Source organism: Poromitra crassiceps (assembly GCF_964638095.1).
Source record: "Poromitra crassiceps genome assembly, chromosome: 7".
Taxonomy (NCBI): domain Eukaryota; kingdom Metazoa; phylum Chordata; class Actinopteri; order Beryciformes; family Melamphaidae; genus Poromitra; species Poromitra crassiceps.
The window spans coordinates 37,433,007-37,447,846 of NC_139628.1; the positions used below are offsets into that span (position 1 = coordinate 37,433,007).

General features: G+C 43.1%; 2 protein-coding genes across 2 annotated transcripts in view; one reads left to right on the forward strand and one right to left on the reverse strand.

The window, feature by feature from the left end:
• The window catches only part of adgra3 (adhesion G protein-coupled receptor A3), a 75,410-nt gene extending 71,576 nt beyond the window's left edge, over positions 1-3,834 (reverse strand). The window contains exon 1 of the mRNA XM_083639628.1: positions 3,509-3,834. Within this exon, the coding sequence (XP_083495754.1) occupies positions 3,509-3,720 (212 nt within the window). The 5' untranslated portion in view covers positions 3,721-3,834. The remainder of the gene's footprint in view (positions 1-3,508) is intronic.
• Positions 3,835-9,118: 5,284 nt separating this feature from the next.
• On the forward strand, positions 9,119-14,330 carry gba3 (glucosidase, beta, acid 3; the record flags this gene model as incomplete). Its single annotated transcript, XM_083640625.1, has 5 exons — positions 9,119-9,296; positions 9,691-9,918; positions 10,703-11,505; positions 13,000-13,123; positions 14,116-14,330. Exons 1-5 carry the CDS (start codon positions 9,236-9,238, stop codon positions 14,328-14,330), a joined length of 1,431 nt encoding a protein of 476 aa, XP_083496751.1. The 5' UTR covers positions 9,119-9,235.
• Positions 14,331-14,840: the final 510 nt, after the last annotated feature.

The window sequence follows — 14,840 nt, forward strand, 5'->3', positions numbered from 1 at the left end:
TCCAGGCCACAGTCAACCCCACCACGAGACATGAGACCTCAGCATGTCCAGACCAGCTGTGTCCAGGCCACTGTCAAGCCCATAAAACAAGCCGTTGGACCAGGGAGAGCTAGCCCGCCTTACAGGTCATAAATTAACACCCACAAACCATGTAGTCAACAGGAATTGCCGTTTCATTGCCGCCTTCTTCTGCAGGGAATTGTGAGGCAAGTTCCATTGGAAGAAGATTTCAAAGCACTATTGTTCTGAAAGGCGTTGACAGATGATGTCAAAAGAGGAACCCAAAGAAAGCCAAGTGGGGACTGGGAGGAATTCCTGAGTTATGCGGTGCTTGCTGTGTCTAGGCTCTCTAATTACATCTTTCTTGTTCTGTGGAGGCCATCCTTGTCACACTGCTTAAGCTCAATGCTGAGCCGTGAGGAACATGGATCAACCTCCACCCTATCGCTGTCCGCCAGGTAAGACAAGATGACAGACTCCGAGCTCATGGAAGACATACATACATATAGCAAACACCAGAAACTGGAGAAAGACTTAAAATGGCCACTCACTCTGATTTAGCTGGCATTACTTTACAGCAGTCCATAACTCAGATAATATTACTTACCAGAGGTTTTCAAAGTGGGAGGCAGGCCTCCCAGGGTAGGGTAGCTGTTTCAGGGGTAGAGATGTAACTGTATGAAAATTTCACATCACGATTATCGTGACCAAAATTATCGCGGTTATCGTATTATCACGGTTTGTTAAAATGTGCTGAAGATGTCCAAAAAGTACTAGTGAGGTCTCTAGACCATATTTCAAGCAGAAGGCCATTTCGTGCATAATCTAATCCGATCACCCCTGACGTCAGTCAAGTTCTAGTATGACGTGGTCAGTCAAAGTCTTAGTATGACGTCCGTAATGACGTCAGATATGACGTCAGTTAATTCTCATATATATAGCAAGGGTTCTACGTCACCTCTCTCTCTCTGGCCGATCATAACAGCAGCAGCTTCACGGCAGTCCATCTCCCCTGAAGCGTCCTCCGAAGCGTTGTTTTGCCCCACCCACCTCCCCAGTCCGCCACCAACGAGTCGTGACTCCTGATCCCCCACGGGGGGGGGGGATCTCCTAGCCTACGCAGATGCCCTCCTCTTGCCTCAAGAGCAGCGCCACTGGCTAATGGAGTCATGCGCCAAAGTATTTGCCATGCATGCCGATTGCTAAATAAAGTTTGTTAAATCCTACCAACTGGCCTCTCATGATTGAAATACACTCACATAAATCATTTCACCAAGTTTTCTATTGCACTGAAATCATATCTCCAAGGCTGCGCGTCTGCATCTGGGAGACGGTTGCCAACTTTGGTTGATGATGGACAGTATTTACCATGTTTTTCAAAGCACTGTAATCATGGTAACGGGGTAATCACGGTACCACGGTTTTAATAATAATGAAAATTTTAAACGGTACGTTATCGTAAGGAATTTTATCGCGGTTATCATTAAAACCGGTTATCGTTACATCCCTATTCAGGGGAGGCTCAGGGAACGGAAGTGAATAAATATTACTTTAGTTAGTTATTACAAAAGGAGGGGACATAGAATAGCTGAAATGTTTGAGTCACAAACAAATAAATGCCTTCAGCAGACCATGTATTATGTATTTGGTGTAGTCTGAAGTCAAACAGCAATATCAGAGTATCTTGGCTCAATTATTGAGTGTCTATATGGGATCAAATAATCACGATCCCATAGGCATATTAGGAATTAAGCAAAACTAAACAAGCAAACGGTGTGGGGGGGGGGGGTTCCAGGCTTGTCCGAGGGGGGGCCCGCAGTTGGCGCAGTGTCAGACTTTGAAAACCTCTGCTTTAAACTCATATTTATGAATGAGAGAATATTATGAGAGGGATAGCATATTGTGGTAGTAGTCTCAGTATGTAGGTCCAGTGTCAAGATCCATTGAATACTGTAGGTGCAACTCACAAGCTATCAGCAATTTCTCTTCCTTTGATTCCTCCCCTGTCTGTCACCTTGGCTGTCAGTGCCCTCATATTTCCCCACCGCTCGCTCACCCCCACAAAAACAAGTGTTCTGAGGCCCCGGCACTTAAAATCTGTGATGCGTTTCCTTCTGGTCATTTTGTTTTCAAATCTGTGATGCGTTTGCTTCTGGTCATTTTGTTTTCAAATCTGTGATGCGTTTGCTTCTGGTTATTTTATTGTTTTAATCTGTGATGTGTTTGTTTCTGGTCATTTTGTTTTCAAATCTGTGATGCGTTTGCTTCTGGTCATTTTTGTTTTAGCAATTTGTTGTGAAAGCCTCCCCTCAACCGAATAGTGAAAACACACAGGAGGTTGAGCACAAGTGTAGCTAGCTTCATATGTCCCGTGTACGTGTTTGTGACCTCAAAGATTGGATTCACAAACAACATCATACAGGTTAACACAGGAGGAGATGGATGGTCAGATGAGTTCCAGTCTGTCAAACTCTTATAGCTTGATGAGCATTAGCTAACCAGGTGACAAACTACAACTCCCTTCTTATATAATCAACTGGACGAAGCCCAATGAATTATTGGCTAATTAAAGCACGGGACTAGCTAATACTTGTGCACTACATAAATTGGATGTTGCTCTATCAGACAGCTGCGATATCTATTAAAATGCCACTGAGATATATGAAGAGAGGTGAATAGGTCTTTGGTGTGAGGCTGTGAGCACTGTTTTAACAGCCAAAATACCTTACTATGTGTGGACCACCAGACTGGAGGAAGACTGGAGGCTACTGTTACATGGGGTTTACATTTACACCATTACAGTATGCAGCTGTGAAAGAGGGATGTATGGGTTACAACAAATGGACACAAATATAACTTGGTGGGCTTCTTGGCAAGCCTCATATACCTTTTTAAAGATGGGCGGATTATATGATTATTATGAATAGGACACAGACTACTTATGTGGAAGTTAACATGTAGTTATGTTTAGCATGCCATGCATCTAGATCAGCCTTTCCTCCATTTGGTAAGCCAATGATAGTTTTAGAAGGATATGAGGACTGATACATATTACCCTCTGTGCAATACACTTGTCACTTCTATGTACATAGATCTCACTTTATTACATGTGTATACTGCTCTAATATACTCTATTCTATTTGTATTATATTGCCCCCCCCCTCTCTTTTCTGTTGAGCTGACTCTCATCCAGTACTTTTCATTATATTGTTGACCTGTGTTATTAACCTACAGATGACAAATAAAACGAAACTTGAAACGGGTATCACAAAAACATGTAGAAGCCCCTATATTAATATTATGGGGAAATTATAGTGATATATCATAGGGGATAAAAAGAAAAAAATATAATAATGTACAACGCAGAATAGTAATAACACTCACTCCTAGGGAAATATAGTGATAATAAACCGATCAATATTGAAACTTTGGGGTGAAATAAATAGGCCTGGCCTGGGAGAAAAGATGAAATTAGAAATGTGATTTAACGTTAGCCTGTCATACTCACAAAGTGACTGTTCTGTTGGGGAAGGAGTCTGGGGGTAACACCTGATGGAGCTCCATGTTGCTGCACACCACTTTCCTGTCGGACGGCTGTAAGCTTTTCCCAGCGCTGCTTTTGGAACGTTCATCATATGATTTGCAATCAGATGACACCGCCGAGCCAATGCCAACGGCGAGCACGAAAATCACCAACAACTGCAACAGATCCACCCTCATTTTTCCCCCAAACACGTCTAGAAAACCCGCTGCAGCATCGACAAAGAAAACAGCGTATTAACAATGGGGTGGATTGGGATTTGCTATGAAAGGGCGGTCTGGAAGCCACACTCAACGTGCCCCGTTAAAGGCAAAAATGAAAACATGCTGCAACGAATATGTTGTTTGGCTCAAATGAACGTTCCTCCTCCATTTCTCGCAAGGCTTGCGCTTTGCTCGGGCGGCATACAACCCGACAGAGGTGTCCTCCTTTGTTTGCCACACGACTCATTTATAATGCCCTTTCCATCCTGGTTTGGCGCTGCTTGCTGGCCCCGACATGGCCATTGCCCAGTGTTTTAACGATTGAACGTGTCCACTGACGATAAAACAAGTTGTCCGCTCGGGGAAGAACAAGAAGAGGTTTCTTTGTTGGATGATCTTGCCTGTCTGCTTCTACAGTCATCCCAGGTGATCAACACGACCACCATGCACCAAACTTCAGGAAACGAGCTAACTTTCTCACACTCAACCAAAACAAAGAGCAAGTAGTAAAAACGATCCACCCTTTCTCTCGCCCTCTCTCCCTTTGTAAAGCTTCAACTTCACCCCCCTACGAAGAAATGGTATCCAGTTTTAGTTCCAAGAGGAAATAATGCTACTCAGTCAGGGGGAAAACAACAGCCGTTCCCGAGTTGAAAGTGGGAGTGTAAATCCTCAGTAAAACGATGCAGGCTATACTATATCCCTCGCCTCGATGGAGAATATCCAAAACCGTTGTTGTTGTTGTTGTAGTAGCTCTTTTTCAGCCCCCTCTCTCTTTGGAAAGTATTCACACAATCCATTGAGAATTCCTCTTCCATGGTCCTGCCTCGGTGCCCCACCAACATCAAGCCCGATGGAAAAGAAGATAGTAGATCCGGTCCAGACTTTCAAAATAAAATACTTAGTACAGTATATCAGTTGCAAGGTCATAAATGTATTCTCAAGCAGATAGTTAATACTTTGAGTGATTGAGTGGTACGGACTTACTTAACCACTTGGTAAAAAAAAGACATTTAAATACATGTACCTAAAATATGTATTTCAAATACATTGTACATTGTGTATTTTGTAATTGGTATTTAGCTGGACTGAGAAAAATAAGATGTAATTTGTATCAAAATGCTTTCAGACTTTGTATTTTGTGTATTTTAAATACATACACTTCTTTTATTCATTTATTCTCAAATTGACACATTTTAAACATCGACACAGGTTTAAAAAAAAACTGCTATCTGAGATGTCACTTCTACTCCGCCTCTGATTGGCTTACCCTCAGAACAAACTCAACCACAAATCAGTGGCAGAGTAGGGTGGGTCTTGAGTCAAGACTTCACAATCTCTTATTTGTCTAAAAACTAGTACTGAAGCCTCGTGTTGGCGGAAATTCCCCCAGAGATAAAGTATCTAAATAATTATGTTAATTGTGTGTGTGTGTGTGTGTGTGTGTGTGTGTGTGTGTGTGTGTGTGTGTGTGTGTGTGTGTGTGTGTGTGTGTGTGTGTGTGTGTGTGTGTGTGTGTGCTCTTGTGTCTGTGTGTGTGTGTGTGTGTGTGTGTGTGTGTGTGTGTGTGTGTGTGTGTGTGTGTGTGTGTGTGTGTGTGTGTGTGTGTGTGTGTGTGTGTGTGTGAGAGAGAGGGGGGGAGAGAGAGAGGAAAAATATATTGTAAAAAGTGAGCATCATTTGCAAATGGCACCAAGTCCCTGTCGAGTCTGCAACCGCCACCCAAGCTGCACTGATTCAGCATGTCAAAAGGGCACTGCTGCCTGCAGGCCAGCCTCTACTGGAATCAGGCAACCTCCGTCCAGCAAAATATCCAGAGTTCAGTATGTGGATCTGGTACTGGGAATCCATGACTAAGTCTTCGACTTGGGAACCTTACTGGACCCACCTTGCAGATGTAAGTAAATCCTGCACCATCCTCCTCTGCTGCAGCTGTAAAAAGTCATGCTCAAAGCAGTGTGCAATGGGATTTGAGGTACGTTAATTGTCTCTCGTTTTGGTGGGTATGTCAAAGTTCCAAAACTTGAGGTTGTAGAAATGCTGCCTGTAAGTCAAAAGCCCTCACAGAAGGTGATGATTAACAGCTGAAGTGAGGGAGAAATTAGTTGTGCTGAAAAAACAAACTAAAACTGAAATGGAAGAACTGTAGTGTAGTGTGTTAGAGGGTAGCCTATACAAAGGAGAATACTGTTACAGAGGACTAAAGAGACGATTTGCCAGCTAAATAAACCATAAAATGTCACATTTGAGAAGCTGGAATCAGAGAATTAGGATATTTTTCCTTAAAGAAATGGCTCAAAATGATTAACAGATTATCAAAATAGGCAAAATTTTAATCCTGAGGCCATGATGCTTAGTCTGGGTTTGATTTCAGGACCTTTGAGGGCTTGACACTCACTGAAAGGAGTTTGTCTGTAAACAACAGACTTTCATTGACCCCCCCCCCCCCCCATTATAACTTAGGCCACTGACCTATGGTGGGCAATGCACCCCCACCACCCCATATAGGCTAGTACTGCAAAATAATAAAAGTGTCTTAAAAAAATCGGTAACACTTCATAATACTGTAACACAAAAAATGGGTAGTTACTGAGGAACGAGTAAGGAACGAACCATTAGTTCATGAATAGTTAATGATTAGTTAATGAGTAGTTGATAGGTAGTTCCTTAATGGTAGTTACTTAAGAACTGACCATTAGTTACCATGTTAACGAACCAGTAAGTAATGATTACTTCCCTAAATTTTTTTTTTTTTTAATATTTCACTAGTTCTTGGCTCAAACACTTAGTAAAAAAAACACTTTTTTTGGTAGGGTTTACATATCGCACTTCCGGTGGGCGTGGCCTAACCAAAGTAGGCTAGAACTGTAGCCACGCCCCCAAGGAGTTCGAATGTGAAAAATAGGCTCCGCCCCCTTTCCCTGGCTTCCGGCGGGGTGGGTGGAGCCAAAAAAGGTAACTCCGCCCCTGAAGGTCGTAGAGCCTCGGGGGCGTGGTTTTAGTGGGGTACCTCGATCTCCTAAGTGGGGTAGGGTACTTTACTAAAGTGGGAGGAGCTACACTTTTTTAATTTGCATACTTGAATAAATTCGTCTTCACTAGTAAAGTAAGCAGGAAGTAATGGTATATTCCTTAGGAACAACTCAGGAAGATGTACTGCTTTACTTGAGGGGGCACAAACATGTTAACTAATGGTAAAGTAAGCAGGAAGTAATGGTATATTCCTTAGTAACAACTCAGTAAGATGTACTGCTTCACTTGAGGGGGCACAAACATGGGAACTAATGGTAAAGTAAGCAGGAAGTAATGGTGTATTCCTTAGTAACTACTCAGTAAGATGTACTGCTTCACTTGAGGGGGCACAAACATGGGAACTAATGGTAAAGTAAGCAGGAAGTAATGGTGTATTCCTTAGTAACTACTCAGTAAGATGTACTGCTTCACTTGAGGGGGCACAAACATGGGAACTAATGGTAAAGTAAGCAGGAAGTAATGGTGTATCCCTTAGTAACAACTCAGGAAGATGTACTGCTTTACTTGAGGGGGCACAAACATGTTAAGTAATGGTAAAGTAAGCAGGAAGTAATGGTGTATTCCTTAGTAACTACTCAGTAAGATGTACTGCTTCACTTGAGGGGGCACAAACATGGGAACTAATGGTAAAGTAAGCAGGAAGTAATGATGCACTAACATGGTAAATAATGGTAAGGTAATCATGAAGTAACGATGAGTACTCATGAACAACTGGGAAGTATTTGGTGGAGTCATGCTCACGAACATGGTAACTAATAGTCAGTTCTTAAGGAACTACCTGTTCATGAACTAGTGAAATATTAAAAAAAAAAATTTTTAGGGAAGTAATCATTACTTACTGGTTCGTTAACATGGTAACTAATGGTCAGTTCTTTAGTAACTACCATGGGAACTAATGGTCAGTTCTTAAGTAACTACCATTAAGGATCTTTAAGGAACTACCCATTAACTATTAATGAACTAGTGAATGAAAACAAATGAAAAAAAAAATTAGGGAAGTAATCATTACTTACTGGTTCGTTAACATGGTAACTAATGGTCCGTTCTTTAGTAACTACCATGGGAACTAATGGTCAGTTCTTAAGTAACTACCATTAAGGATCTTTAAGGAACTACCCATTAACTATTAATGAACTAGTGAATGAAAACATATAAAAAAAAAAAAAATTAGGGAAGTAATCATTACTTACTGGTTCGTTAACATGGTAACTAATGGTCAGTTCTTAAGTAACTACCATTAAGGAACTACCTATCAACTACTCATTAACTAATCATTAACTATTCATGAACTAATGGTTCGTTCCTTACTCGTTCCTCAGTAACTACCCATTTTTTGTGTTACAGTATTATGAAGTGTTACCAAAAAATCGCTCAACACATTGGATTATTCTCGGATGAATAAAATGTCTTGAAGGGTGAAATAACAACAGGCCAATTCCCAGAATGACTTCTTCATGAGCAGCTTGTACAGGTCATGAGAAAATCATCATCTCTCACGATAACATGCGCAGTAGTGTGCTGCCTTCACGTGCTCACCGTCAGCCCCCACTTCCAACATCGCAAGTTGACTATCAAGAGAAAGGAACTGATGAAGCGGCCATGGAGTTTAGCCTAGCATTAAAAAGCGTCAGAATAAAGAAGGGAAAAGGCATAACAGGCATGTAATTGATGTTAAACTCGAGTTAAGTGTGCTGTGTGCATACAATGAGTGACAACTGAAAACTAAAATAAATAAAATAGCCAAGTGGAAAATAGAAACATCGACATGAAAAATAGCATGCCAAAATAGTCACAACAAATAGGCCAATATACAATTGATCACTTTTACCATCACCCTGGCTGGCCTGACTAGGGTTGCCAACATTCCATCCCAGCCAGATAATATAGCCGCGCCCACCTGAGACACACACACACACACACACACACACACACACACACACACACACACACACACACACACACACACAACGCTCTGTGCAGCTGTGCCTGCCCCCTGTCATCAACTGAGGGGTCCTAGCGCCCTTCGTGTTATCTCATACAGCACACAAACACACAGACAAGCAGACAGACAGGTCACAATATATATGCCTCTTACCTTAAACCCGGGACAAGTGGCGTCCCGTACGGGACACGTCTCTTTTGACCCAAATACGGGATGTCCCGGCTAATACGGGACTGTTGGCAACCCTAGGCCTGACCCCCCTGGCAACATTCCCGGTGGCAGTCGACTGTTGTTTCGTTCACCAGCGTAAAGCCGTAATATCAGACAGCTCGTGAAGGCAACATCACTCTTCCCTCGATCCCTCCCTCTTTTTCGATCGGAAGCTGTAACATGGCCCAGTCCACTCCACAGTCCAACTCCGAAGACAGCCAGACCAGCCACAATAGTAGCGCCTAGCGTGTAAACATGTAAACACAAAGAAAGAATAATTAGTGATTTGTTCAGTTGGTTAAACTAATGAACATGTTCCCATCTGACTTTGCGTGGGGAGCGGGAACTGCTGCATATCAAATAGAAGGTAAACACACCACCAGACACTGATTCAAGACGAGGCTTTTACTAGTCTCACGTGGTCAGTGGAGGTAGTTCCGGGGGTAGACACTTGCCGACTGATTTGAGAGATACCACACACTTGTTTATTGTTTATTTCTGTCACACACACACACGTGTATATATATATATGTATATATAATATAATTATTATTATATGTGTGTGTGTGTGTGTGTGTGTGTGTGTGTGTGTGTGTGTGTGTGTGTGTGTGTCTCAATGATACCTACTGTAGGAGATAAACAGATGCTACTGTCACAATAAACTCCCTGTACTGCAATATAACATCTAAGTCCCAATAGGAGTATTAGAGTGTTTTTCTTTACATTTCGTGCAGTGAAACGTCGTTTATCTGTGTGTTGAGGTGGCTGGGATGCGGACGGCAAGGGAGCGAGTATCTGGGACACCTTTTGTCACCAGCAGAAAGGCAGAGTGTTTGGGGAGCAGAATGGAGATGTGGCCTGTAACAGCTATGAGCTGTGGGGGGAAGACCTGCGCTGCATCCAGCAGCTTGGCCTGACACACTACCGCCTGTCTCTCTCCTGGCCCCGCCTGCTGCCGGACGGGACCACACAGCAGGTCAATCCAAAAGGTATTTCCATCACCCCATGAGACCCACACCACCGTTCTATCCAACACGCGGTGACAAGTCTGTTTGTGGTAGGGTTTGTCTAGAATTTCTAACTTCGATACCGATACCCAGGAAATTATACTCAATGCCATTTTTGATCCATTTGTGGGGGGAAATGACAACACAACAAGAGGCATAAAAATAAATGAAGACAGATGGCAGACACTTTTAGCTTGTTGAAGTAACAGATACCCACTAATGATGATAGGAAGGGGAAAATCAGTACTATGTTTGATTTTTCATTAAGAGAAAGCACTGCTGCTATCGATACTGTTGCAAATGAGTATTGTATCCATTTAAATTTGTTTGTATCGATACTATCGATACCTGTTGCAAATGAGTATTGTATCCATTTCAAATGTTTTGTATTAGTACATACATGTATATAAAAACTTGGTAAGAACACCATGCGATTGATCCGTTTCAACTTCAATCAATTCAATCATTCCATTCAAATTGAGAAAACAGAGTTTATATTCAGTGATATCTGGTGACCTTTTGTCATGATTTTGTCATAACTAGAAACCTTTTCAAGTCATCAAAGTCAAGTCACCAGAACCCAAGTCAAGTCTTGAGTATTCTCTTCATGCAGCAAGTCACTCAAGCAGTTAAAATTGTGACTCGAGTCCGAATTGAGTCCAAGTCATGTGACTGCTTATTACTCATTTGCAACAATCCTTTGTATCTGTCTGACAGGTGTACAATACTACAACAAGGTGATTGATGACTTGTATCTGTCTGACAGGTGTACAATACTACAACAAGGTGATTGATGACTTGCTGGCCTGTAACGTGTCACCCATGGTCACCCTTTACCACTTCGACTTGCCTCAAGCTCTCCAAGACCAGGGTGGCTGGACATCGCCAGGTATAGCGGCTGCCTTCGACAGCTACGCCCGCTTCTGCTTCCAGACATTCGGGGACCGCATCAAGCTTTGGATCACCATCAACGAGCCGTACGTGTGCGCCAAACTGGGCCACGAAGACGGCGTCCACGCTCCAGGCCTTAAAGAACCGGGGGTCGCCGCCTACCTGGTGGGCCATAACATGCTGCGCGCCCACGCCATGGCCTGGCATAGCTACAACTCCCTCTATAGGCCGGAACAGGCGGGTGCAGTGTCTCTGGCCATCAACAGCGACTGGGCGGAGCCTTTGCATCCAGGAAGCACCGAGGATGTCGCTGCTACTGAGCGCTACCTCGCTTTTACACTGGGGTGGTTTGCCTGGCCGGTGTTTGTCACCGGAGATTATCCAGATGTTATGAGAGCCGCCATTGACGCTCAAAGCAAGAAGCTGGGACACAGCGGCAGCTCCAGACTGCCCAGTTTCCCCCGAGACGAACCTGCCATTTTGGGCACGGCCGACTTCTTCGCGTTAAACTACTACACCTCTCGTAAGGTGAAGCCGGGAGGAGGGTACGGACAGGCGCTGTGTGTGAAGAGTGATCGAGATGCCGTAGACGTCTTGGACCCGTCCTGGCCGGTGTGCGGGGTGTCCTGGCTGGCTGTGGTGCCTCATGGCTTGAGGAGACTTCTGAAGTACATCAAGGTAAAATCACTACCAAGGCCTTTGTCATTTGGGGTCATAACAGGCGTTGGGTTTATTCACCTTATTCTTTGCCCATACAAGGACGCTTCTGCATGACGTCATTTCGTAATCGTCTTTCCGGTTTTAAACACGGAAGTAGAGTACGCCTACCGCAGTCATTTAGACTGGCCAAAAAGCTGTTTTCAAGCGGGTACGAGTACAGCCATCGGCTCCTCGCAGCAGTAACGTTATGAACATGTAACTGAAGTTGGCCACAGTGTAGCTTAATTCTGAATGTTTCCAAACTTCATTCATACTGATGTTTTATTTTGTAAATGGCCGCCAACTAGCGCTGAACCGGAAGAACAAATACGTTGCGTCGAACGCGAAAGAGAGAAAAAGTGGGCGTGGTGAATAAGGTGAATAGGCAATCCTATTCACCTTATACAGCCCTGCCCACTTGACCCATTGTATCATGCCTTCCTGTTCAAAACACTGGCTGTTTACCTGCTCAAACTAGTCTGACTCACCTGGTCAAACCTAGTTTGACTCACATATGAGTCAGACTAGGTTTATGACGGTACCAGACGGTCTTCTTCTGCATGAGGTGAATATACCGGTATCATAATTCAAAAACATAACAATACCTATCGTTTGTGAATCATTCGAAAAAATGAATCGCACTATTAGCTCCATTTTATTCTGCTGCTGTAGTAATCACAAATGAGACGGCTTGCCCATCACTATTTCACAAACCATCCATATTATATTTTTTGCACTGTGTAAATGCCATTGTTAAATTGTTGTTTATATTCTAGGAAAGCCAGTGCCATTGCTAGAATGATTTGTGGATCATAATTCTGCCCTGTTGTCACTGAACTTATTACATCGTATTGTGGTTGTATTGCATCGTGAAACCCATATTGGGTATTGAATCATATATTGTGAGATTAGATTACCCTATCTACCTATTACCTATCGTCCCATCCGTAGTTTATATGTTTCTGTTTCATGTTAAGCTAAAAGTAAGCTGTAGTTGTCACTTATTAGTGCTCACCAACAGGGGAAAATTACAACTCCATGATGTCCCTCAATTTGACTTTGAATTCAGTCAGTAGAAATGTGAAGTAGCAATATTTCCGTTTTCCTCCTACAATCAAACGGAATCGACAAACTCGGAAACAAATAGCCTCCAACCAAATGAGGAGAAAACTCTGACATTTGTCGAGTGTCTGGCTATGGATTTTGCATGCCGTAATCTCCTTTTTAACACCCCCAGAAACACACTGATGCTCCATTACTGCTGTCACATTGAATGAAGCGCTTATTTAGGTGAAAACTATTTGCAAAACGAGCAATTTCCTGCTGTTGTGACTTGTCACAGACCATTAGCTTGAGCTTGGCAGTGTGGAAAAACGCAGCTAAACGGCCCACTGTAGACCACTTTGTCTCTGGCTGGAATGTTTGACAGCCACGATGATGGTGCCTTGTTTGACTAAGACGTCCACTCTCCAGGACACCTTCCACAGCCCCGCGGTCTACATCACAGAGAACGGCTTCTCTCAGCTGGGGCCGCTGCGGATGGAGGACGTGCAGCGCTGTGAGTTTTACCAGGACGCCATCTTGGAAGTGGCTAAAGGTAATAACTGGCAAACCCTCTCTACATGTGTGTTGGATGTCTGCCGATGAAAACGAAGAAAACACTTCATTGTGAGTTGTGCAGTCGCAGAAAATACAGCCGAGGAACGCGTCTGCTCGTCGTCAGAGATCACATGATATATAGAGAAACCACTTTCATGGTGTACTGTGTTAAGATGGTAATGTATAACTCTAACAACGGACTATGCCATGTCTTTGAGTTTTCTATGTACTCGACGATTGCAAAGAATTATGGGTAGTGGTATGTAGTTTGGCTACTTGTTTCTTATTCTTAGTAGTTGTAGTTGAGCCTTTTATATGCATACTTTGTGCGTTGTAAAGACATCTGGTGGACCATCTGATGAGGTAAGCACTTGACTATGGTAGTGTGTCTTTATTTTCTGTTTCTTCAATAGATAGGTTTTTACAGGTCAACATGTAACATACCCTACTCTATGCCAGGGGTCCTCAACATTTCGATGACTGGTGCGGGCCAATTTAGGGCCCCAACATTGGATTGAGGGCCGCCCAAGAAAAAACTGAACACAAAATAAATCCAAAACAGTAAATAGCCTTTTCTAAACCAAAAGTCATGCCAATTGTACATTGTGTGAGAATACACTGTTGTGTTTTCTGGAGGAGGGGGGAAAAATCCCATTTGTCCATTGTAGATGTTTTGAACACAACACACACACACACACACACACACACACACACACACACACACACACACACACACACACACACACACACACACACACACACACCCCACCTGCCAACATTAGGCTGTGAAAAAGAGGACTCTTGAAAATGGTTTCCCCCTCGCCAAAATGTAGCCTAAATTTGGAGCGTTATTTACCCGCCTTCCCGACAAACAGGCATGACATGGTAGGTACAGTACCAATGGATGCCTCAGTTCATCTCCTTTCATATGATACCAGAAACAAAATGACAACTCCTCTCCCATGTCTCTTGCTGTGTGTCCTTGTTTAGCCATCGGAGAGGACGGGGTCGATGTCCGTGGATATTTCGCGTGGTCACTCTTGGACAACTTTGAATGGGCCGATGGGTTCAGCGTGCGTTTTGGATTGTTCCACGTGGACTTCTCTGAGGCAGAGCGAACTCGAGCCATATACCGCTCTGGACAGGAGTATGCTAAGATCATTATGCAGCACAGATCTCAGATCAGTCCAGGTTTGCCCTCATGATGTACAATGCCTGGAAAAGAAAATGCCAAGTTTGACTTTTCCAGACATTCATAATAAATTAGCAGCTTCTGCATAATATACATTGTGGTTGTTCCCTTACTGCATTCGATGTGCCAGATATACTCCAGACCTCAAATAATTATTTGAAATACTTCTCACAGTTTGTTTTAGTTCAGCTTAAGTGCCAGGTGGGTGGAGTTTGCCTTTTAGTACAATCTTGCCCTTGTTCTTTGAATAGTATTTTGGTAGCCTTCAGACAACAGTCTCTGATTGGATGAATTTGGCCTTGTGCTAAATATCAATACACCTGACAAGCTCCACCCATCTGGCCATTTAAACACCACAAAACGAACACTGCAAAACAAGAAAAGATGATGTGCAAATAATATTTGACCCTCACTTACACATACAGTATTTATACATAAAACATTAGACTAACCAACCTGACACAGTGAAGCAAGTGGCCACCTGCTTCATTATGGAACCCGCTTTTAAAACAAAACGACAAGA